General features: G+C 28.4%; 2 protein-coding genes and 1 non-coding gene across 4 annotated transcripts; 2 read left to right on the top strand and 1 right to left on the bottom strand.

Annotated features, from left to right (window-relative positions):
• Positions 1–10,769: 10,769 nt before the first annotated feature.
• LOC107425112 (MADS-box transcription factor 23) lies at positions 10,770–17,353 on the top strand. Of its 2 annotated transcripts, XM_060818804.1 has the most exons (9): positions 10,770–10,797; positions 10,884–11,097; positions 15,052–15,130; positions 15,638–15,699; positions 15,878–15,977; positions 16,160–16,201; positions 16,299–16,382; positions 16,544–16,708; positions 16,834–17,352. In XM_060818804.1, the coding sequence occupies exons 2-8, from the start codon at positions 10,916–10,918 to the stop codon at positions 16,670–16,672; spliced, it is 678 nt and encodes a 225-aa protein (XP_060674787.1). In that variant the 5' UTR covers positions 10,770–10,797; positions 10,884–10,915; the 3' UTR covers positions 16,673–16,708; positions 16,834–17,352. The 2 variants fall into 2 exon arrangements, with proteins under 2 accessions (XP_060674787.1, XP_015890524.3); XM_016035038.4 differs by lacking the exon at positions 10,770–10,797 and having other exon boundaries at positions 10,824–11,097; positions 16,831–17,353.
• LOC112492597 (uncharacterized) lies at positions 16,531–19,864 on the bottom strand. Its single transcript, XM_025076732.3, has 2 exons — positions 19,320–19,864; positions 16,531–16,651 (listed from the first exon to the last, which is right to left on the bottom strand). The coding sequence occupies exons 1-2, from the start codon at positions 19,642–19,644 to the stop codon at positions 16,605–16,607; spliced, it is 372 nt and encodes a 123-aa protein (XP_024932500.1). The 5' UTR covers positions 19,645–19,864; the 3' UTR covers positions 16,531–16,604.
• A 2,980-nt stretch (positions 19,865–22,844) lies between these two features.
• Positions 22,845–22,918, top strand: TRNAN-GUU (transfer RNA asparagine (anticodon GUU)). The gene has a single exon. It is a non-coding gene; the product is annotated as a tRNA-Asn (tRNA).
• The last annotated feature ends 542 nt before the right edge of the window (positions 22,919–23,460 follow it).

Below are 23,460 nucleotides of genomic sequence, written 5' to 3'. Positions count from 1 at the left end.
TGGTTATTGTTATGATTTTAAATTATCTTTAATTGATCATTTATTGCTATAATTATCTATAATTATCTTTATTTTTGGAAAAGAACACTAATAAAATTTAATTGAAATTTTTTATATTTGATTTCTATAATTAATTAGATTGTAACGGTAAAAAAAAAGAAGAAAAACACATATTAAATACTCATTCCTGTTCTACAGAGTTCATGCATTTTTTTTCCCTGCTAACTTCCTTTATTCTCTTATCATTCACTCATCTCTTCTCATTCACTCATCTTTCATAGTTGTTTAATCTTTGATACTCAACATACATAATTGCAATTTTAATCCAGAAGGTCCCAAAATTAAAGGTAAGCTTATTGGTTTTTATTTATTTTAATGAATTTACATTCATTCTCCTCATATTATATATATATATATATATATATTATTTTATATGAATTCATGATGATGTTATTTACTAATCATTCTTATTGTTCTTATATATATATAGCTCACGATTTTGTTCTGTATTTTGTATTTTTATTATTTTTTATATCTTTTATTCATCTAAATTGATTGGATTTGAATCCTTACATGGTGTTTTTAATTTGCGCCAATTATTCTCCTAGATGCTTATTTTAATTAATCTAAATAAAAGTTAATATTTGTTTATTCTTTTATCATATTCATGCAGATAATATTGTCAGACTTTAAAGTATCATCAAATTGAAAGTACAATGCATAAATCAGGTTTTATTGTTTTTTTAATTTTAAGCATTTTAATTTTGATAAAATATTAGGGATATATATTTTATATTATTTGAATATAAATATGTCTGCTAGAAAATATGAGTCTGGATATGCAACATGTATGAAAAAAAAAAATAGAAGAATTTGTTCAATCTCAAAAAGGAGCACTTGATAGATTTGTTACTAATACTAAAAATCAAAACTCAGAAAAACCAGAAAATTTAAATGAAAAAACAATTGAATTTTCACTAGAAGATGATACTTTATTAGGACAAAAAGAAATCTGTCAAGAACTTTCTAATAATCATGAATCTAATTCACCAGATATTAATATTAACGAAGAAAATAATAATAATTTAGAAGAAGATGAATTAGTTGATCAAGAAGATAAAAATTTTAATGATATTGATGAAACTATTGTTAAAAATATATATGATCCAGCACAATGGGAAAACATAAATACAAATTTAATAGATTTATTAGTTGAAAAAGGTCCAATTAGAGACACTAATTTATGTTTTCCACATGATGAAAATTCTAGACACTTTTCTACTATTCATTACATTCGAAAATTACCAAATGGAGAAAAATATGATGGGAGATGGCTAGTATATTCAAAAGAATTAGATAAAATATTTTGCTTTTGTTGTAAATTATTTAGTTAAAAATCAACTACAATCCAATGAGCAAATGAAGGATGTCAAGATTGGAAAAATCTTAGTGCCAAGCTTAAAAGTCATGAAACAAGCAGTGAACATATTATAAATATGAATATTTGGTTTGATATTGAAATGAGATTACTTAAAAATAAAACTATTGATCAAAATTTACAAGAAAAGATAAATAAGGAAAAAAAGCATTGGAGGAACGTATTAGTAAGAATTATTGCTGTAGTTAAAAATCTTGCAAAAAATAATTTGGCATTTCATGGCACAAATGAGAAGATCTATCAAGATAACAATGGAAATTTTTTAAGTTTAATTTCAATGATTGCAGAATTTGATCCTATAATGCAAGAACACCTTAAACGTATTCAAAATGGTGAAATTCATAATCATTACCTTGGCCATAACATACAAAATGAGTTAATAAATATATTAGGATTAGAAATAAAAAATATTATAATTAAAAAAATAAAAAGAGCAAAATACTTTTCAGTTATACTTGATTGTACCCCAGATATAAGTCATCAAGAACAAATGTCTCTTATATTAAGATGTGTAGATATTTCTACAAATCCAATCAAAATAGAAAAGTACTTTTTAGAATTTTTAAAAGTGGATGATACATCAGGAAAATGTCTTTTTGATATGCTTATTAGTGTAATAAAAAATTTTAAACTTGATATAAATGATATAAGAAGACAAGGATATGATAATGGGTCTAATATGAAAGGTAAACAACAAGGCGTACAAAAGAGATTGTTAGATATAAATTCTAGAGCTTTTTATACACCATATGGATGTCATAGTCTTAATTTAATGCTTTGTGAAATGGCTAATTCTTGTCTTAGTGCTATAATATTTTTTGGCGTGACACAATGTATATACTCATTATTTTCTTCTTCTACAAAGAGATGGAAAATTTTATAAGATCATGTTTCTAATTTAACTCTTAAACCATTGTCACAAACACATTGAGAAAGTCGTCTCGAAAGTGTTAAAGCAATAAAATATCAAGCTCCACAAATAAGAGATGCTTTATATCAACTAGCAGAAGCTAGTGATGATCCTAAAACAAAAAGTGAAGCGATTTTTTTAGCAATATATGAGATTGAAAATTTTGAATTTTTATTAGGTATGATTATTTGGTATGATATATTGTTTGCAATTAACACTGTTAGTAAATTTTTACAATATAAAGATATGGATATTGTCATTGCATTTGATCAGCTAAATGGTCTTATTTTATTTTTTAATGACTACAGAGAAAATGGGTTCACATCTGCTATAATTTGTGCTAAAGAGATTGCTAATGAAATGAATGTAGAATCAAAATTTCGTGAAAAACTTGTAATTAGAAGAAAAAAAGAATTTGATGAGAATGAAACTAATGAGGTGAGACTTTCACCTGAAGAATCTTTTAAAATTAATTATTTCAATTATATAGTTGATCATGTCATTTCTTCACTTCAAATTAGGTTTGAACAGTTTAAGATATATGAAGATAATTTTAGTTTTTTGCATGATGTAGAAAAATTAAAATTGCTTGATAATAATTTTCTAAAAGAAAAATGTTTGCATATTGAAAATTTTTTAAAATATGACATGTTATCTGATATTAATGGTTTAGATTTATTTTCAGAACTAAAAGTTTTAAAAGAAATAATAAATCCTGAATTAAAAACAACACGAGATATTAAACTTTATAAAAAAAATTAAATTCTTTTCCTAACACCTGGATAGCTTATAAAATACTATTGACAATACCTGTTAGTATAGTTTCAGCAAAAAAAAAAAATTCAAAATTAAAATTAATAAAATCTTATTTACACTCAACAATGTTTCAAAAAAGATTAAATAATTTATCAATTTTATCAATTAAAAATGATTTATTATCAAAACTTGAATATAAAAATTTAATTATAAACTTTGCATCTCAAAAAACTAAAAAATTAAATTTTATATAAAAATCTACTTTTTAAAAACTAATATTTAATTTTTAAAAAAAAAAATATTAAGGCCCCAAATATTTTTCTCTGTCTAGGGCCTCAAAATTGCTTGAGACGGCCCTGAGAAGAGCGTGGAGGTTGCATGGATTATGCCGAAATTAGATGAGTGTGACCAATGAACTTCTGAACTGGAGCTAAGTTTTCGCTGTTTAAAAGAGAGCAAGGCGTGTAGAAGCTAAGGGACATGCCATTTTAGCATATCTTAAGGCCACTCTATCTGTGAAAACAAGCTTAATTTTGTGGAGAATCAACTATTTGGTGTGGACCTTCAGCATGGACTGTTTCAAATTGGCATGGAGCATAAGCTTGTCTACTCTTAAGTTGGCGTGAAGTATAAGCTTGTATACTCTTAAGTTGGCGTGTAAGTATTTTCATGTTTGCTAAAATTGCTCCAAACTTAGTTTTTTACTCAATAACATAAAATCAGCTCCAATCTAAAGCTCACCTTAAAAAATTCAATAAAAGCATTAAACATAACATAAATCTTGAATTTTTTAGCCATTAATCAATAATTAATGGTGAAATAAGGGAATCAAAAACTCATTTATCACCACATACCTTTTAGTTGAGCTATCGAGCCAAGCCGAGTCTGAAGATCTATGACACATCAGCAGTGCCACACCATCAACCACGTAAGCTGCCACATGGTTCCACCTCACTAACCCATCATCCAACACGTCAGCAATAGCCATCAAATTTTTGAAATTACAAAAATATCCTATATTTTATGGCATTTGTAGATTTACCTCAGAATTTTTTGTATTTATAGTTTGGTTCAGAATTTTGGAAATTGCACTTTTGCCTCAAATTTTGTGATATTCGAATTTTGAACTAGGAAAAGTCAAATCTAACATTTTCAATCGCTCCGACTCATTGGTGCTCTGTTTTGACAAATTCAGTTGAATTTTTTGATCAGGCTATTGTAGATCAAGATGTCAATAGAGGAATCATTTCAGAAAGCTATAACCAAGCTTACTACCACAAACTACACAGTTTGAAGACCTCTGCTTGTTGCTACCAAGCCAGTTGTCAATAATTTTCTTGTCAAACCGGAAATCCGTATCTTCAACAGTGCTGATGAGTTGATCCGGCAGAAAAATGTAACTGCATTTGTGAGGGTTATTTGGATAAAAAAACTGCTCAAACGCCATGACATTTCTCATGATGCATTCGGTGTCGTCTTGTTTTCCAGAGTTTCCAAAATTCCTGAAGTACAAACTTAAAGATATTTGTAAGCTCGTCATATTGGTGTATGTCAGATAAAAATTTATTTTCTTCACAGAGCACAAACGTCACCCCGGCGTTATCCAGTTGTTTTGCACCATAGAAACAGCTTGTAGAACCCTCACCATTGTCCTCTGGAAACTGTTTATCCGAACGCATAATCTCCCTAACCAAATGAGGGAAATGTTTGATATCCTTGAATCGTTGCTTTTCCTCCTTTGAGAACAAATCTTCAGCAAGAATATTTATGTTGGGCTCGGAATCCTCATCCTTGTTATGTTTCTTCAAAATCATGTTGTTATCTTGGACTTGGACCTGGACTTATACTTCTTACGTTACCATAGAAGAATTCAAGGACTTATACTCCTCCAGTTCTGCTGCTAGATAATTAGGGAATTTCATTTCTTCTTTTGGGTTTTGGAAGATGAAGTCAAAAAGTTTAGTGAGAACAAAATATGGGAGCTGATTTTCCTGCAGTATCAAGTCCTGTGTTATGCAGCTTCGCTCAGCAGTACAATAAGATGGGCTTCGCTGCGGTAATATGGATCGGTCTGTTCGTCCATATGTTGGGCTTTCTGTTTGGACAAATTAGATAGCACAAACCCTTCCAAGAATTGGAAACTAAAACTCAGATAAACAGAGTTGTGGTCATTGAAGTTTAATTTTAATAGCAAGAAAATATAAAAATAAAAACTGAAGTCTGAAGTACAATTAAAAAGAAAATGTTTGGTAAAAAAAATGCTGCAAATGCAATTGGTTGTGCATGATATTCGGTTGAATGATGCTTTTTACACTACCTAAATTGCTATGCACACATTCCATTTTTATGAAATTACTAAAATTTCCTTTTTCTTATTTCCCTAACGCCATTTTATTTATTTATTTATTTTCTTTTTTATCTTCTTCAGCCTGCAGCAACCATTAGGAAGACTGGTGACAAGCATTTTTTTTTTTTTTTTAATCAATCATCTTGGATATGACAGCCATTAGGGAACCAAATATGATCTTTTTTAGTTACTATTTAACTTAGAAGCATTAGCATTTAGCGTCTGCAACAGAATCAACGTTTCTCTTTGTCCCAACCGTAATATTAGCTCTGTTCAAAGAAGATGAAAATGATGATGAGTAAGACAACGATAATGATGATTAGGAGGAAATGAACAATCATATATCCTAATGGTCTCGGCCAAAAAAAAAAAAACCAGAAGATTAAAAAAAAAATAAAAAAGTTTAACAATGGTTTTTGATGATCAGCTCGAAGTACATACAGAGTAAAAAAATAAAAATAAAAAAAAAATGTTGAAATATTTAAAAGGGAAAAAAAAAAAAAAAGTTAAAAAGGATTTTTGGTAATTTTAGTGCTGCATAAAAGACTCTTGGCGAACCAAGCCCAATGTTTCTAGGAGTTACTGGCCCAAAAATTACCGAAACCGGCTAAAGGCCTATTGGCGCCCAAATATTACCAGCTAGCTATTCATCAAATATTTAATATATTATTTTAATCAGGCTGTACTAATTTTTATTCTAGAAGTGAGGAAGAGTGTTTGGAGCCATACACAGGTTTATCGCTGTATCAACCTTACTCGACCCCATTTAATATTTATTTATAGTTTTTTTTTAATTGTATTAAAAATTTTAATTGATGGTGATTTATTCTAAAACCTTATATTTAATGTCTAAATTTAAATAATTTTAAACCATACGGGTTTGATATGATATGTTATTCATTCTCTCTCTCTCTCTCTCACAACTTATTACAAATTAGACTTTTCCTTTTCAGCTTGGTATGGTGGTTGATTTGATGTTACAAATTAACTCAACTTTTTAAAGAATATTACAGCTTCTTCTTTCTTTCAATTAGCATCTTTTCATTCCAACCAAACTAAATTTAACATTATTTTATTACGGTAACGCTATTAATATATTTATTAAATAATATATATTAAAATATTATTGATTTATATATAATTTAAATATAGATTATTAAACTTTTAAATAAACAAATAAATTAAAAAAATTAATTAATTAAAAACTATTATATTATTTACTATATTATTTAATAAATTAATTTTATAAATATTTTAATAAGTATAGCACCATTGAACTTATTATATAGCATTTTAAGTTTAAAACATTTATTCTTTTAAGATAGTTAATATAATAATGGTTATTGATGATAATTTTTTCTGTCTTAAATGTTGTAAAATATATTTAACTTTATTTCTAACTACAAGGATTAATTCAATGAAGGACTACCATTTTCATCACTACTATGTGATATGTGTACACTTATATATATATATATATATATATCTTTCTTTCATAGTATAAATATCTGCATATTAAAACCGTATAAACATCTCTAAAAATGATAATTTTTAAAGAAATAATCGTTAGTATTATCATCCAAAATAATAAAATATTTAAAATATCTTTGAGAGGTTTGGACTGTTAAAATACTACCAACATCTATCGTAAAATAAATAAATATATATATATTCAACATCATGATTTGAAAGCTAATTTGAAAGCTAATAGTAATATATGTATATAATTAATCTCCACCCATAACTCAAGTGCAGTACCTCATATTCCCTTTTTTTTTAAATCACTAATATTGTTGTTTATGCTAATTCAAGCTGTTGTTTATGCTAATTCATGTAAAGTTAAAGTATTTAGTATCAGATAACAAATTATACCTAATATCTTAATATAATATATGCAAGAAATTAATAAATTAGAGCTAGGATTCCAACTTATCTCTCTATACATATCATTGATACCTACTGCGTCAATCAATAACTTGCTGTAAGCTACCACCAAAAGTGGTAAATTAGCGGAAGAAAGCTATTCAGATTTTACATCTGCGGGTGTAGAAGTTAAGGTTCGAGTCTTGATAAGTTTTATTATTTTTTTGGATGATCCCATATCACAATGTCACGTAGCACAGATCTGATGCCTATAATACTATCAGGAGACGTTTTTTTTTTAGCAAAAATAAAACAACTTGCTGCAGGCATTATTATTGTTGCAGCGCTTAATTAGTTAATTTCTAGAAAAGAGTACAGTTTGAAGTTAGAGAAATAGCTCCAAAAGAAACCAAAACAAATTACAAATTAAGCAGGATGAACAATACATTTGGGGCATAGTCTATATTATATATATATATATATATATATATATCATCTTGCTCATAGCTTTCACCAATAAAATTAAACTTTTGGTTAATTAATCTGAAGAATTTAAAAATTAATCATCTGCAAAGTTTTAAATTAAAAATAAATTGATATACGAAGGTTGGTTCTCAACTTGCAACCTAAGAAAATTAATAAATTAATGACACTCAGTGCCATATTAAATTAATTTGTTAATTATATTAAATATGTGAACGACATAATAATAGCATATTGGTATCGAAATGAGAGAGAAAGAGAGAGAGAGAGAGAGAGAGAGAGAGCAAAACCGTAGGTTAAAGTGAATGAAATAGCACATTCGTCTTCAGCAGGTGCACAGTAAAAGTTAAAGCCCATGTACTAGTAGTCAATGAATTAGGCTTTCTAACTTTTTTATTTTTTTAATTTTTACTTGTCAAGTATTATGTGAAATTAACAATGTTTTCAGTCCAATCAGAGCATGTGGTTTTTGTTATTGAGAAGAGGTATGCGCCTCCTCTTTCCGGAAAAGAGCCATTATCTTCTTTCCTTGGGTGGGGGAAATTGAAAGTTATGATAAAGTTCATGTGCTTATCTTAATAATTAATGTTTAGTACTGTAATCTCACAAACTTAAAAAATAATAATAATAATTATATTCAATGCTGGTATGACTCATTAAAGCAACACTTTCCATTGTTGGGATTATAAACTAATGGCAACTATCCAAGAAAATCACCTTTTTTCTTGGTCTATGTTCTTGTATGATTTGTTGATGATTGACACCTGGCCGAGCTCATATCCAAGGTATTATATTTACAATTATTTAATATAATCTTGAATTTGGGTGCCCTTAATCCGAGGGCCCCTTAGTCATTGGAATTTCAAGCCAAATCGAATCTTATTGGTCTAACAAATCTTAGTCACATGGGTTGTAGCCAATAGAAAGATGTGTTTAGAGACAGTTACCACAACTTTATGCTTATTGGTGTCCAAGCGGCCCCCTTTGAACTTTATATTATACGATTAAAATATATTATAAGCTTTATTAAACTGACAATTAATTAGAACCAAAATTTCTAAATATGATAGCCATGCCCTTTCCTAGTGACTTACTCTTTCTGGCCATGGGAAAATTAATTAACTACATTAACTACATTGATTAATTACCAAAATTGTCTGTGGTGTACGGATTGCTTGGCATTGGCTAAGCTCAATGTGAGCGTGCCAAGAACCACCTCGATTGGCGGATGTTTATATATATCGAGTACTTCACAAGTGTGTCAGTCGTTTTTTACTCACAATATTTTTTTACGAGGAAATTTTACTGTGTAAATGATCTGTACTGTGTTATCATCAATATCAATTTCTGTGAATAATATTAATAATAATTTTTTCAAAAATTATTATTAATATTGAGATCCGAATAATAAAAACGTATAAACGTCCACAGCTCTTTTTTTATGTGCCTAAAGTAGTTCATAGTGTCCTTTTAAATCCAAGTATTTTTTTTTACAAAAAAAGATAAAATTCTCAAAAACTTAAGGAAATTTCTTTTTTTCTTTTTTAATTTCTTTATATACTTGTGTAAGTTATTGAAACCCCCAAAAAACTAAACTTTGATTTATTAGTTTTGGTGATGAATATGTATATATGTATAATTTTCTTTTGAGTGATTTTGATGTCACAAAATATAAAGGCCAACCCCAAAGTCAATTTCAGGGAAATGGGCTGGTTCCCTAATTTATATTATATATTATATTAAGATATAAGGCAGGAAGCAGATAAAAAGTGAAAAGAAAAGGTTGGAAAGTTGTAATTGTTTTTCGTGTATCTACGGCAGTTCCAACCACTAACTCAAGGGCGTATGAAGAAAGGAAAAGGAAAAAAAAAAAAATATATATATATATATATATATATATTGCCATTATATGATCTGGATTTGCATGTATATTTTGCACTTCTTGCCCAATATAGAAACTACCAAATCCAAAAACGCCTCTCCAAACCCAACGAATTGTCTTACACGTGGAGATACCCCCAAATTCCTTGGTTATACTTACCAGTATCCTGTCTTCAGTTTGAGATAGCTATCTTTAACTAGTATATGAGATTGGTAGTGTATGCATATAAATATATATAGTCATTTTCTATTAAGCAATGTTTAGAGTTTTTTGTGTTGTCCGTCCGTTTAGTGCCCAAATGTATATAACTTATGAAATATTTCATTTCATATTTCATGTAATTAGGTGAAAATCCATTGCTTAACAGAATATTTCCAATGTATATATACACGCATCCTCTCAATAATAAGTATAAGACTATGTAGTATTAATCAACAAAAAAAAAATATATCATTTCAAAACAAAAAAAGAAAAAAAAAATATATATATATATATATATATGCATACAAGTTAACATCTATATACAATGTCTTTTTTTTCCCCTTTTCAGTATAAATGAATATTGACACAAGACATTTTTTTTTTTTTTGGGTTGCTTGGCAATTTTTAAAGAAGACTTTGAAGACTTGAATGATAAAATGAGGAATTTTTTATGTTAATGAGGTAGAGATAAGATATTATAAATACTTAAGAAAAAGTTCTTAAAATCACAAAAGAATCAAATACTTTTATGTTTCACTACTTCAAAATTTATTTATACTTATAAACGTTCTATAAAAATAATCACAATAAAACAATTTTACGATCTGTATATCATTCACCCTTGAAATTTATATTGTAATGAGTACAAATTATTTAACTAATTTATTATTTCAGTCCACTTATTAACCCCACATTTATAAATGATTTGTTTTATATCTATGTACCTTCTTTTTATTATTTTTAACCTTTGAATAAGTATTAAAGTTTTAACACTTCGATAAGTTTCTTCTTTTTTTTTTTTTCTTTTTTTTTTTTTAAATAAAGTTAAGAAAAAGAAATGCAATATAAAACTTTCATACACCATATCACAACCACAACATTGTCAATATTAAAAAGTATTACTTTGGCTCAACTTTGTAAGTCAATCTTCTATACACCATCCTCTATATTCAGACCCTATTCTACTTGTTTTATTGCACACATAACAATTTTATCCTTCCAGAGAAACCCTAAAATCTAAAGAGAAAGAAAGCGATGGGAAGAGGGAAGATTGTGATTCGGAGGATCGATAATTCAACAAGCAGGCAAGTGACTTTTTCAAAGCGTAGAAAGGGATTGATTAAGAAAGCGAAAGAGCTGGCAATTCTTTGCGATGCAGAAGTTGGCCTTGTAATCTTCTCCAGCACAGGAAAGCTCTATGAATTTGCTAGCACCAGGTTTTTAATTTTCCCATTCTTTTCCCACCATAATATTTTGTTAATTTTGTTTTCTTTGTTTGTTTGTTTGTTCTTTTTTTCTTTTTTCTTTTTTCTTCTTTTTTTTTTTTTTCTTTTTTTTTGGTTGTTGTTGCTGATCTGGTTATATTTTTAAGATCCCTATAGAAAATAGAAATTTATTATTTTCGGTTTTCATATAATATATATGATTCATATTATGCAGTTTTCAGATAGCTATATATATGTAGTCTTCTATATATGTCCTCAGCTCAGTCACTAATTTGTTCTCATATTTCAAAAACTAAAATTCTCTATATAGATAGACTTTATGAATGTTAGTACATATGCAAAATGATGTTATACATATATATAGTTCAGATCGATTTTAGTGAAATGTATACTTCGCATGCATTCGTAGGTGATTCTCATTTCTCAGTTATCAGCATGTTTCTGCAGAAAAGTTCTCAAATATAATTTAATTTATATGATAATTTAAGTTTATCCAAGCCGCATGTTACCTGCTTTGGGTACCTAGGAGAATTGATTTTCGGAAAAGAAAAAAAAAAATTTATATATATATATATATATATTATACATATATATAGATAGACGCAATATTTCTTTTATATATATTTCAATACCTTATTAGTTTATGTGTGTTGAAACATATATATAGAGAAAATCCGAAGCTGATATATGCTTGGGAAAGCATTACTGGGAAGGTGTTTGAGTTTATATATATATATGTATATATATATATATATATAGAGAGAGAGAGAGAGAGAGAGATTTTTTTCAACGTCATTAATTACCTCATTCATTCCTTATCTGCATCCATAGCAGAAGTATATAATATAGATGCCTTACTTGTCCCCAAAAAAAAAACTCTTGTCATCAATTACATATCTATTTTATGGAGTTCTCTAAGTAGCTAGGTGTTGAATAAAAAGAGAAAGAAAACATATTTTGGTAAAGCTAGGTAGGATTAATGGTAGATATTATGTTTTATTAACCTTGTATGTAAAAGGGAATTAAAAGAGTACTAGCTACTTGACAGGAAAAAATATTAATTAAAAATTGATAAAGACACATAAGGAAACAAAAAAAAAAAAAACAAAAAAACAAAAAAACAAAAAAACAAAAAAAAAAAAGGAAAAAAAGAAAATGCTATTCACTAACCATAACATCCTGATCTGATCATTTGAATCAAATTTCCCCCAAGTATTTATGTGGAAAATTAACAATTTTGAATCCAAATAGTTACCTAATTAAACCCCATTAATATATTAAGCTCTATAGCTACAATGTTAATTTGTGTTCAATAACAAAAAGTAGAATCTAAACTCACCATGTTGGCATTGCTTATCAGACAGGTGCTTTTTCACATAAACCAGATGCTCCATCTAGTGATTGTGAGGTCACAATTTTTGGTTTTGGCCTATATATACATATATATATATATATATAAATTCTCTAGTTAAGGATTCTTGATTATAATAAATAAAAGATAATTGGATTGTAAGTATTAAAGGATGTCATATCTTATTTATGATCTAAATTTAAATGTAAATATTAATTATCACTTTAACTTCATGGTTATTTCGCCATTTAATCATCCTTAAATCATAGATTTTCTAATAAAAGATTTATTCTATGTTTGTGTGTGTGTGTGTGCGCATATGTGTCGTGCACGCACAAATGTTAATCCAACAAAGAATTTTAAGCTCGTTAATGAACGGTTAATTACTTTATCAACTTTATATATTTATGTTATTGTATAGATATTGAATAGATTTGTGTCATTGTTTTCTTAAATAATAATTTCAAATTTTAAATTTTTTTACAAAATACTGAAAATAACACCAATGATTTCAAATGAGTTATTGGCAGTTTGTAAATATAAACATATATATATATATATATATATATGTATAATTTTTTTATTGTGCATATCAGATACGCATCATTCTATACGCATCATTCTAGAGCTCTATATACATCACTCTAATTCTAAAAGCTTAACAATATATTAATTCATTTCAATATTCAATGCACCTCTTCCCTTTACTTATTATATGCACTACTTTTTGCAGTTTTTAGTCCATATCAATGATTCAATTCAATCCTTAAAAGTGTTGTTAGAGTGTGTTAGGTAGAATATATATCAATTGCATGCCCTTAAAGCTAATGTTTAATTTTTATTTCAATAATCTTATGCCCACAGAATTGAAAAAGTTTTCCCACATGAACTGCCTCTTTAGAATAGTATTCATTAAAAATATTATACTTCAAACTGTTATCTAGGTGAAAACCTTCGGCATGAATTGCATCCTTATCTTTCTGTATAGCTTTCTTTTTTTATTATTAAAAAAAAAAAAAAAAAGGACGTGTGTTGGAAATATTCAACGTTTAAAAACTGTACTATGATAGTACCCTTATGCATGTGCCAGCAACCATTACTAGCGGTTTGATCATATGATACCCCAATCTGAAGCATCAAAAAGATCCCAGTAACTTTACTGATCTATAAAACAATTAGTCACGTAAACTAATGAGTCATATTATATGTATGTATACATAGTACATCTCGAATCAGGGACAGCATGAGAGTTTTAAAGTAAGAATTTGATTTATAAACACACAAGCATATAATACATGAAATTGTGTACCATCTTATTGTATCTTACTATCTTTAGAATAATGATCTTTGTCATTGATATCAGTATTTCTTCATATAATTATTTAGAGTTTAACCCCATTTAGATATATATATATATATATATATATATGACAATCTAATTTGAAAATGTATCAAAAACTCATAGTACAATAGTACTAAATAACTTATTTTTCTGAACGTCTTATACATCAACTACAAACAGCAAGCTGTTAGTTTTGGTTAATATATAGTGAATACGTAATATTTAACATGTTGTGTCACTAATTTATTTATTTATCTATTTGCATTTGATCTCACTTATTTATTTTCACATGTGACCCTTATATTTGTTTTTTTAATTAACATTAAGTTTTTTAATTGCATTAATATCCAAAATTTGACAAATTAATTTAATGCCTTGTTATATTACACTCCTGTTAGCTTAACTTCAACTTTCACCAGAAAAATATATAATATATATATATATATATATATATATACACAAGTCTCTTTATTTAATAAATCTTAAGCACTAACATAACCTAAAATTTGATTAACAAAAATAAGATGACTGCAATTTCAATAAAATACAATGCTAATTACCAACTCATGCATAAAATTCAACCAATAGTAGATGGCATAGTCTGCATTACGCACCAATTACAGATGTGGGCAACATTTTCCACAATATTAATGTTATCACCAATTTATTTTTTATTTTGGTCAAATATTAATGCTATCACTTTTGAGTAATTGATATAATATTCACTTGGTCAATGCATTCCTCCATCTATAATTACATTTTAAGCCATTTGGCTCTGGTGTATATATTTTAAACCGTTTGAGTTTGGTATGTACTAAACAATTTAATGGTAAAGTTATTATTTTTTCAAATAATGATTTCAAATTCGAGATATAAAAAATAAAATAAAAGCTTTGTGTATATATATAACCATGGTATGCTAATTTTGGATATTCACTACATAGTACTGTAGTGTATGCACCAACCTTGATTAGTTCATTTTTGTCTGTCATCAACCTAGCTCCCTAAAAGGCAAATGCATCTGCTACTGCAACTGTAGTAAATATGGTTCTTTATTACCAAATATATATAGTCTTCTTCTCTGATAGACAAGGTCACCCACTTTACAATTCATACATTTATCGTTTTAAGAATAGATATTGATCACCCACCATTCAATAGGCTACCTTGTCACAGTAGAAAAAACATACATATATATATATATATATAGTTGTTTAAGATATGGTCATTAATTATATTTACTTTCCACCAGCATGAAATCAGTAATAGAAAAATATCTAAAATCAAAGGAGGAACATCAACAACTACTCAACCCAGCATCAGAAGTCACGGTACGTTTCCATTATCATCACCCACTATTTTTTCATCTTTCTAGTTCTAGATGCATGCATGCTTGGCGGATGGCATATTAATCAATTATTAAAATTAAAATACATATTTATTTGAACATATGCAGAAAGTTATAACTCTCTGGCTATCGAGCCAGTCAATTAAATGCAATATTTGGGCATTAAGTTTATAGATAACTTATGCACATGAAGGCAAAACACATGCTTTTGAATTTTTAAGACCAATATAATGGGTTGGTTCATGCTTACAACACAGTCAAAATTGGGGGTAACTAGAAATTAAGATAAACAAGAACTAGATTATAAGACTGTATACTGCTCTGTACTAATTATTAAGTCTTTTCAACAGTCCTAGATTATTATTTGCACTATGACCTGTACTGGAATTATGCGGAAAAGAAGTTTTATTACTTCAGAGATGGAGTAGTGAAGCATTTTCATGATATATATCACTTGCACTTCATTTGTTTTCACGTGTGCTTGCTATAGTTTTGGCAAAGGGAGGCAGCAATTTTAAGGCATCAATTGCAGAACTTGCAAGAGAACCATAGGTACCAATTTTAATTTCTTGTTTATCTGAATTATACTTTGTGTAGACTTATATCATATATTTGCATATATGTGTGTGTGTGTGTGTGTGTGTGTGTGTGTAGAAAATGCTACAAATTTACATGAATTATGTGGAATTAATAATGACCTCAAAGATTGTACTGTTTATATATATAACAGGCAATTGATGGGGCAAGAACTTTATGGTTTGGGTGTCAAAGACCTTCAAAATATTGAGAACCGATTGGAAATAAGTCTGAAAGGTATTCGTATGAAAAAGGTACATAAGACCCCTAATTGATTCTTGACCAAATTGTTCTGTATGTTAGTTTTGTTGATGTTAATTTAGAGAGGTACTTTTGGACTAGTAGCCTTAGCATGTCATACATAAATATAATCCCACTAGAGGTTCATTTTGAAGCACATCAAGTACTTAATTAACATATTTTGTAAACTGTGCAGGAACAATTATTAACCGACGAGATACAAGAGATAAATCAAAAGGTCTTCAAAAAAATATATTTGCAAATTTTTCACAATTAATTTTATAATTTTTCATAATTATATAGCATACTTTATTCTTTTGCTGGTTCCACAACAGGGTAGTCTTATTCATGAAGAAAACATGGAGTTACATAAGAAGATCATTGCCATTCGTCAAGAAAACATGGAACTGTACAAGAAGGTATATATTTCCATTCAAACACACAAACAAAAAAGCTGTATATTTCCCTGAAGAACATACATACATACAAACACATCAAACACATAAGTTAAAATAGTAGAGCAAGAAAGTACGAAAATATATCCAAAAATCTTAATGACAAGTCTCTATTAATTTCTCAGCTTTATGGCACAAGGGACATGGATCCAGCAAGCCAAAACACCTTGAATATTCCATTCGCTATCAGCAGTACTTCTGGTGAGGTTTCAAATGTGCCGGTTCAGCTTCAACTAAGCCAGCCAAGCCAATAACATTAATAGACACCAATAAGAGCAATATTATGAAAGGTAAAATTTTCCTTCACATCCTTCATGTCATTGAAAAAAAAAATAAAAACAAAAAGATTACCAATTACCATTTTTATTTCAATATTGAATACTTTTGATAAATATCTCAATGAAAACTGCAGCAGACTTCAAATGTAGACAAAACGAAAAGATTGAGGGCTGCAGAGATATTTTAATTACCAGTTACTAAACAATCACATAAAGCATATATAGAAGAATGCTTCTTGGACTGAGATGAGCTGGTTATGACTCAATTCAAATGACCAACCTGACATTCTCTATGAGCAAGTTATCAATGAAAAGCCGAATATGTATATATATATATATATACATATGTAAGATTTAGTTCCAGAAAACAAAATGATGTAATTTATGGATTACAATTTCAGAAATATGTTAAAAAATGTCAGTCAGATAATTATTATTGTGATGAATAAGAGAAAAAAGTGTTGTCCATAATCCTAAAGCTTGATAAAGATCTAGCACTGATACACTAAAACTAGAATGATTTATAAGGACCATATAGCACATAAGTAATTAAAGCAGGTTGTGCTCTTACTATAACATTTAGTTTAACTCAATGACATTGATCTCTAATGATTGAAATTTACGAAAGAAGAGTACTTGACTAATACTTGTTTGTGTTTACTTGTCAGTAGAATAAAAGTTATGACATGTTGTTCTGTTTACAATAAGTACTTGTTCTTAATGCATCAGAAAAATGGTTACCTAAAGAGGGTTGAGGCATTATAAGTATATGTAACTGAATCTCAGCCAAGAGGTGTATCAACATATTTACAACACAAAGATCAATCTTCAAGTTTTACTTTCTTTTGCCAGTTACCAGTTTAAAGCAACTTAATTACGAGCTAATCATTGATAATTCCCCTCCATTGTTAAATCACTGTCACACCTGAAGAGCATGGATAAATGGCCTTTCAGTGTGTGGGCTTCATAGCCTCTTATAGATTGGATCTCTTGGAATTTAATGGGCCTTTCCAAAGTGGCCTTTTCTGTGCTTTTTGTTTTGGTGACAAATGGCCCTTTTTAGGGTGAGCATTGGGTAGTTGCCTTTTAATTTAATAACGGTTTTGGAGGGGTTAATTAATTTTGAGAACCTAATAATATATATCCTTTATTCCTTTGGAGATAATATTCATCGTTGTAGACTCTTGGTTCTGATAAGATGAAGTTTTTCAGTTACATGTGTGATATTCTGTTTCTGTCCAATATAATTTAGATTATGTTATATATGTTAAAAGTTTTTATAAAGATTTGTAAATTAGAGATAACCATCAGTTTATTGGGATTGCATGAGACAATACTCCTTCTTGACGAAGTATACAAGTATACTTCTTTCAAAAAAGGTATATACATACGATGAAGCAGATAGTTTCAGTAGTTGAGCATCTTTATCTATGTTTATAGGAGTATAAATCAAGTTATGCGGAATACGAAAGGATTTTGAATGGTTTGAAATTAGGTAAATTGTTCAAAATAAATAAATAAAGGTGTATGCATTCAAACTTTGTGGACCTTTTTATGCCCCAAAAAATTATAAACATTAAAAGGAAAAAAAAAAAAACTTTTTGGACCTTTTTGTCTAAGAAAATATAAAAATTTTAAATTTAAATATAAAGGAAAAAAATCCTTTTTGGACTATTTTATCATCCGGTTCCAACACAAATCGGCCGGGTTGTGTAATTTTGTACTCTTTCCTTGATTTTTTTATTTATTATTTATTGAAATAATTCCTTGTAATTAGATTGGGTTTAGAGAGAGAAGGATTTTTTTTTTTTTTTTGGGTAGGTTTTTTTTTTACCCTTAAGAATATATATATATATATATATATATATACATATATTATCATTATTTTTGTAGGAATATTCGAGAGAGTTGAATCAGTATACAATATACAGGCCACTTCAAATACCAAAACGGCACTAATTCTGAATGATTGACGCATTAATATAATTTAAAATGGTAAATAAACCTTAAACAAGTCAATACTTCTCATTTTTTTTATTTTTTATTTTTGACGAAACGGAATTAATTTCTTTATTGCATAGAAGTTGAATCAGGAGACGTACGGTTCTTGATGTGGAAGACTATTTAACAAAAAGGTCATTCTTTAATTCTCTCTAACCATTCTATATGATCCTTGTCACATTAGTATAATTATGGTAAACAAGCAAGTTGTACTGCTATGGTAATTTTGTTCAAAAAGTATTAGGAATTAAATACTCCAATTTTTGCACACACACACACACACACACACTCATACACTCATCAATCTAAACAACGTTACCAAAAAAAAAAGAAAAAAAAAACTAATGCTTCCTTAATTTTCATCTTAAGAAAATTTGTCCGGCTGATATACAAATACATTTATATATATATATATATCATCATATAGGCTAGCAGATCTAAAGGAAGATTTGAATTTTGAAGGAACTAATCAGCGGGGAAGTTTAGGAAAAACAAAACCCAGAGAGAATTAGATCTCCAAAAATAAACTTTATATATATATATATATATATATATATATTGATATAAACTTAAAACATTCTAGCTAATTAATAGGCACAAGATATGGTATTTATTTAGTTACCTAAATCCCATCTAACAACTGGAAACACTTGGGAATGCCTTCTGGGTTCTTGATCGGAATGAAAACCCTCATCAAAATTCTGCGAGTAGCTGACTGCATCATACTTAAACGACGTGGGTTTGGATCCATATATGGTTTTGCTATCTCTAACCAACCTCTTAAGGAAATTTCTCCATCTTTGCCTTCTTTTGCTTTGGCTGCTGTTGCAATAATCAATGCGAGAGTACTCTGTTTGATCTTCATGGACAGAAAAGCATAAGGGCGACATCATGCAACCCGAAAAGTACGAGGATCGCCGGCGGCAGCTCACATCATCAATCTCCATTTTAGCAGAGATTTAATTATGTTTGCTCTTTTGTTTTGCTCGCCAAGCTTCTTTGCATATATGCCTCTTCAAAAGTATAATATATATATATATATATATATATATTTGTGAAAATTGGATGCTAACAGTTTGTTTCGCTTTATAAGCAACAAACTAGTTATGAAATTTGAAGTAGACTTTTTGTATAGTTTTTCTGCACCAGTTTTTTTGGGTGGGCCTGAGTTTCTTATATTGGCTTTTATCTCCCACTTGACAGTCTACTATTATTGACACCCTCTAGAGAGACATGTATTTGATATTTGAAAAGATTGACTGGAGAAATGTACGGACAAAATTAGTCACATGTATTTCATAAGGTGAATTTGCACAAACTCCTAAAAGAAATTTACTGGTTCTCGGCGAGTTTTGATCTATGCGCTAAATTGACTTGGGCAAGGACAGCTTCACAGACGGTAGTTAGATTATTAATAATAATACAAATGTTGTTTAAATTTATTTATTAAATTATATATATTAAAATATTATTAATATTCGATAATGCTAAATATATTATATTTATCAAATGGTAGGATGAATTATATAATAATATTTAATTTATTTATTTAAAAAATATATTTTTATATTTAAATTACATAAATATATCAATTAATAATATTTTGACACGTACGATAAATATTTTAATATTTGTAATATTACTAATTCTAATAATTTAAATATTAAAATTTAAAAAAATAAATTTTTAAATTGATAAATAAATTAAAAAAATAAACTAATAAAATATTACTATATTATTTGGTTAATGAATTTGATAAATATTTTAATAATTTAAATATTATTATAATAATAATACTAGAAATATTAAATTATGATAAATAAATATGGTAAAAAAATTACTCTTATATTAAATACTTATAAATTAATTATTAGCTATTATCAACAACAATAATATTGGAGGCCCAACAAATCTACTAAGATATTGAACAAGTGATGAGTATTATTATTTTATTACATTTATCTATTTAAAAATTTATTTATTTATATTCAAATTATATTAAATTTTCAATTAATAAAATAATAAGTTAATAACATATATTTTTGGCACATTATACGATAAATATGCTGGTAAGACTGCCATAAGAGTAGTTCACGCGTGAAACACAAAATCATGAATCCTTCTCATGTAAATTATCATCATTAATAGATTAGATGAAGAATCTCCATCAATGATTTTGATTAAAAATCTAGGTCCTTATTATTATTATTATTTTAAACTACAATTGATCAATAGCTTGGTTGTCATTAGTTTATCGAAGAAGTTTTCTTTCGGTCAATAATTTCTTAAAGAAGATTAAATGTTCGACAACTAGCTGTTAAGTATATATACTGGAAAGATTCTGAACAAGTGTAAAGAGAAAAGAAATATGCGGAATTAACAAAGCTTTGCAAATGAAATTAGCAAAAAGATGTACTTGTGGCAATTCAATGTGCAATTGATCGCTTTTAATAGAGAAAGTCTGACGTGGGTCATGTTCCATTGCAAGTATACAGGACATCGAGTGGATAACAGCGTGCATTTAATTTGTGAACGAAATAAAAGAAGAAATAAAGCCAAGGATGCTCATCATCTTTCCAAGTAATTATTATTACAAGTTTCAATACAACAAAGAATTTATATTTTGATAGAAAACTAAAAATATTAGGATGGAAAAATTAAAAGTATAGTAATGAATAAAATAATTGATACAACAAGGCTAAAAACAAAATAAAATAAAAAGAAATCTTGACAGCCGCTAGAATACTTGAGTAAATGAAAAGGAGAAATAATTTTGAAATAAAAAAGCATGTGATTTTGGTACAGCCACACCTAAAAAAGCCAGCCAAATAACGTGGGGACTAGGTACTTGTCGTTTTGGTGTAATATTTTGCAGTGGGGAAGAGATAATGCCGAGGACAGTGTGCCATATGCAGACATTTCACTCTCTAGGATTTGGTGTCCTCACCACCACCAACCCTCTTAATTTAGCTTCTTTTCTCATCTTCTTTGGATTCCTTTTATCCCACAGAAATGTTTTCTATTTTATATATATATATATATTATGTGCATGCATGATTATATGTAACCTATCAAAATCTATTATTTTATTTAAGTTGGTTTGCAGGCTTGGTTCATGAATAAAATTTGACGTTTGAATTAAATAAATGGTCATCTTGAAAGCAATATAATCGCTCTGTAATTTGAAGTGTTTTCTTTTGTCAGTTTTCTGATGCATCCTCTCATTTTCTTTTATTAGGTTTCTACATATAGCTGTGGTCAGATTATAATTAAACTCTTTCAAACTAAATGAAAAAGGTAATCCATATCTCTAGGACTCGGATAGTTTTGTCTAGACGTTTAGAAGATATTAAACACATATATTAAATAAACTTACCTAATTAGTTAAACATTTCACAAATTGTTTGGGCCTCATTCCCTGAGAATGGTACTTGAATTCCGCTAAGAAAAGAAAACAAAAGAAACTGAAAACATTAAGCTTGTTAAAATATAAAGGGACAGATTAATTATGCCACAGCAAGCCAAGAAATTTTACATGTTGCTACAAGTTGCAACTTATAAATATTAAAGATTGACATAGAGGAAACATGTACTTGCCCAATTGAAGATGACCTTACATTCTCATCTCGTCCGTCTTTTTTAATGCTCTTCACGACAATGGTACATATTCAGCAGTGAAGTGAGAATAATATACAAGTCTTTCTCTTTTATTTGGTGGTGGAAAATACAGACATAATCTTCAAGTTAATTGTAATGTTTAGTATTTTGTCATCATGCAGATTGGTCAAACAAAAAGCAGAATATATTGGGCCAAGATTTTGAGGGCACATGTTGGCTAAGTGGAGGAACCTGAGACAAAAATACTGATTGCAATAGCACATGGACATGGGCATGAATAATGTAAATAGGCATTGTCCCTCTTAACTTCAACACTTTCTTTCCTTTCCCTCCCCATCTATCTTATGTCTTTCTTTTTATCTCTGTCACACACACAGAGGAGTGGAGCCCCAGCAGATGTGATTCTCACCCTTGTATATATTATCCATGATATATTATCCATGAATTTAATGAATTTGAAATTTTGGGTTTTAATTGGCGTCCTTTAGATTGTGTTTTAATATTAACATTTACTGACAACCTAACACAAGCTGGAATAGCTCAGTTGGTTAGAGCGTGTGGCTGTTAACCACAAGGTCGGAGGTTCAAGCCCTCCTTCTAGCGATATTGGGCTTTTTGTAACTCATTTTCCCTCTCTTTGGGCCACAAAACTTCTGACGCATAAGGAGTCCATTTTCCCACTTTTGTTTCTAATCGGAATCATAGGAGGCCCATATCTCCCATTTGGGTCTACGGTTTGTTCATTTTTATCCTTTCCATTACCTAAACCAGAGCCCAACTTTGTGTGTGTGTGTGTGTGTTACAAAATTGCAGAAATATATTCAATATCGTATTTTTGTTCTATCATTATCTTTTTCTGCATTATTTTATGAACATTTTTTATTAAATTGAGTGTATAAAAATGTAATTTTCTTTAGATGAAAAGTTTTTAAAACACATGTGTACAAAAAAAGGAAAAAATGAATAAGAGTAAGTATAAGGGCATCCAAATAGTTACGTGGATTTTATCTATATGTTATTATGCGGATTGATTGAAAAGGCTTTTAGCTTACATGACACATATATCTATTTAATAAATATTTAATTAAAAAATTATTCTTTAACAGTTTTGTTTAAATCTCAATTAATTAAGGATATATATATTT

Source organism: Ziziphus jujuba, chromosome 7, assembly GCF_031755915.1.
Source record: "Ziziphus jujuba cultivar Dongzao chromosome 7, ASM3175591v1".
NCBI lineage: Eukaryota > Viridiplantae > Streptophyta > Magnoliopsida > Rosales > Rhamnaceae > Ziziphus > Ziziphus jujuba.
This window is presented reverse-complemented; position numbering and strand designations above follow the sequence as displayed.

Excerpts from the sequence above, each read along its gene's own strand:
- LOC107425112 (XM_016035038.4), top strand. The coding sequence starts at position 10,916 with ATGGGAAGAGGGAAGATTGTGATTCGGAGGATCGATAATTCAACAAGC. Across the intron at positions 16,202-16,298 it reads TACAAGAGATAAATCAAAAG|GGTAGTCTTATTCATGAAGA; the intron begins GTCTTCAAAAAA and ends GTTCCACAACAG. Across the intron at positions 16,383-16,543 it reads ACATGGAACTGTACAAGAAG|CTTTATGGCACAAGGGACAT; the intron begins GTATATATTTCC and ends TTAATTTCTCAG.
- LOC112492597 (XM_025076732.3), bottom strand. The coding sequence starts at position 19,644 with ATGGAGATTGATGATGTGAGCTGCCGCCGGCGATCCTCGTACTTTTCG. Across the intron at positions 16,652-19,319 it reads AGTTGTTAGATGGGATTTAG|TTGAAGCTGAACCGGCACAT; the intron begins GTAACTAAATAA and ends TGGCTGGCTTAG.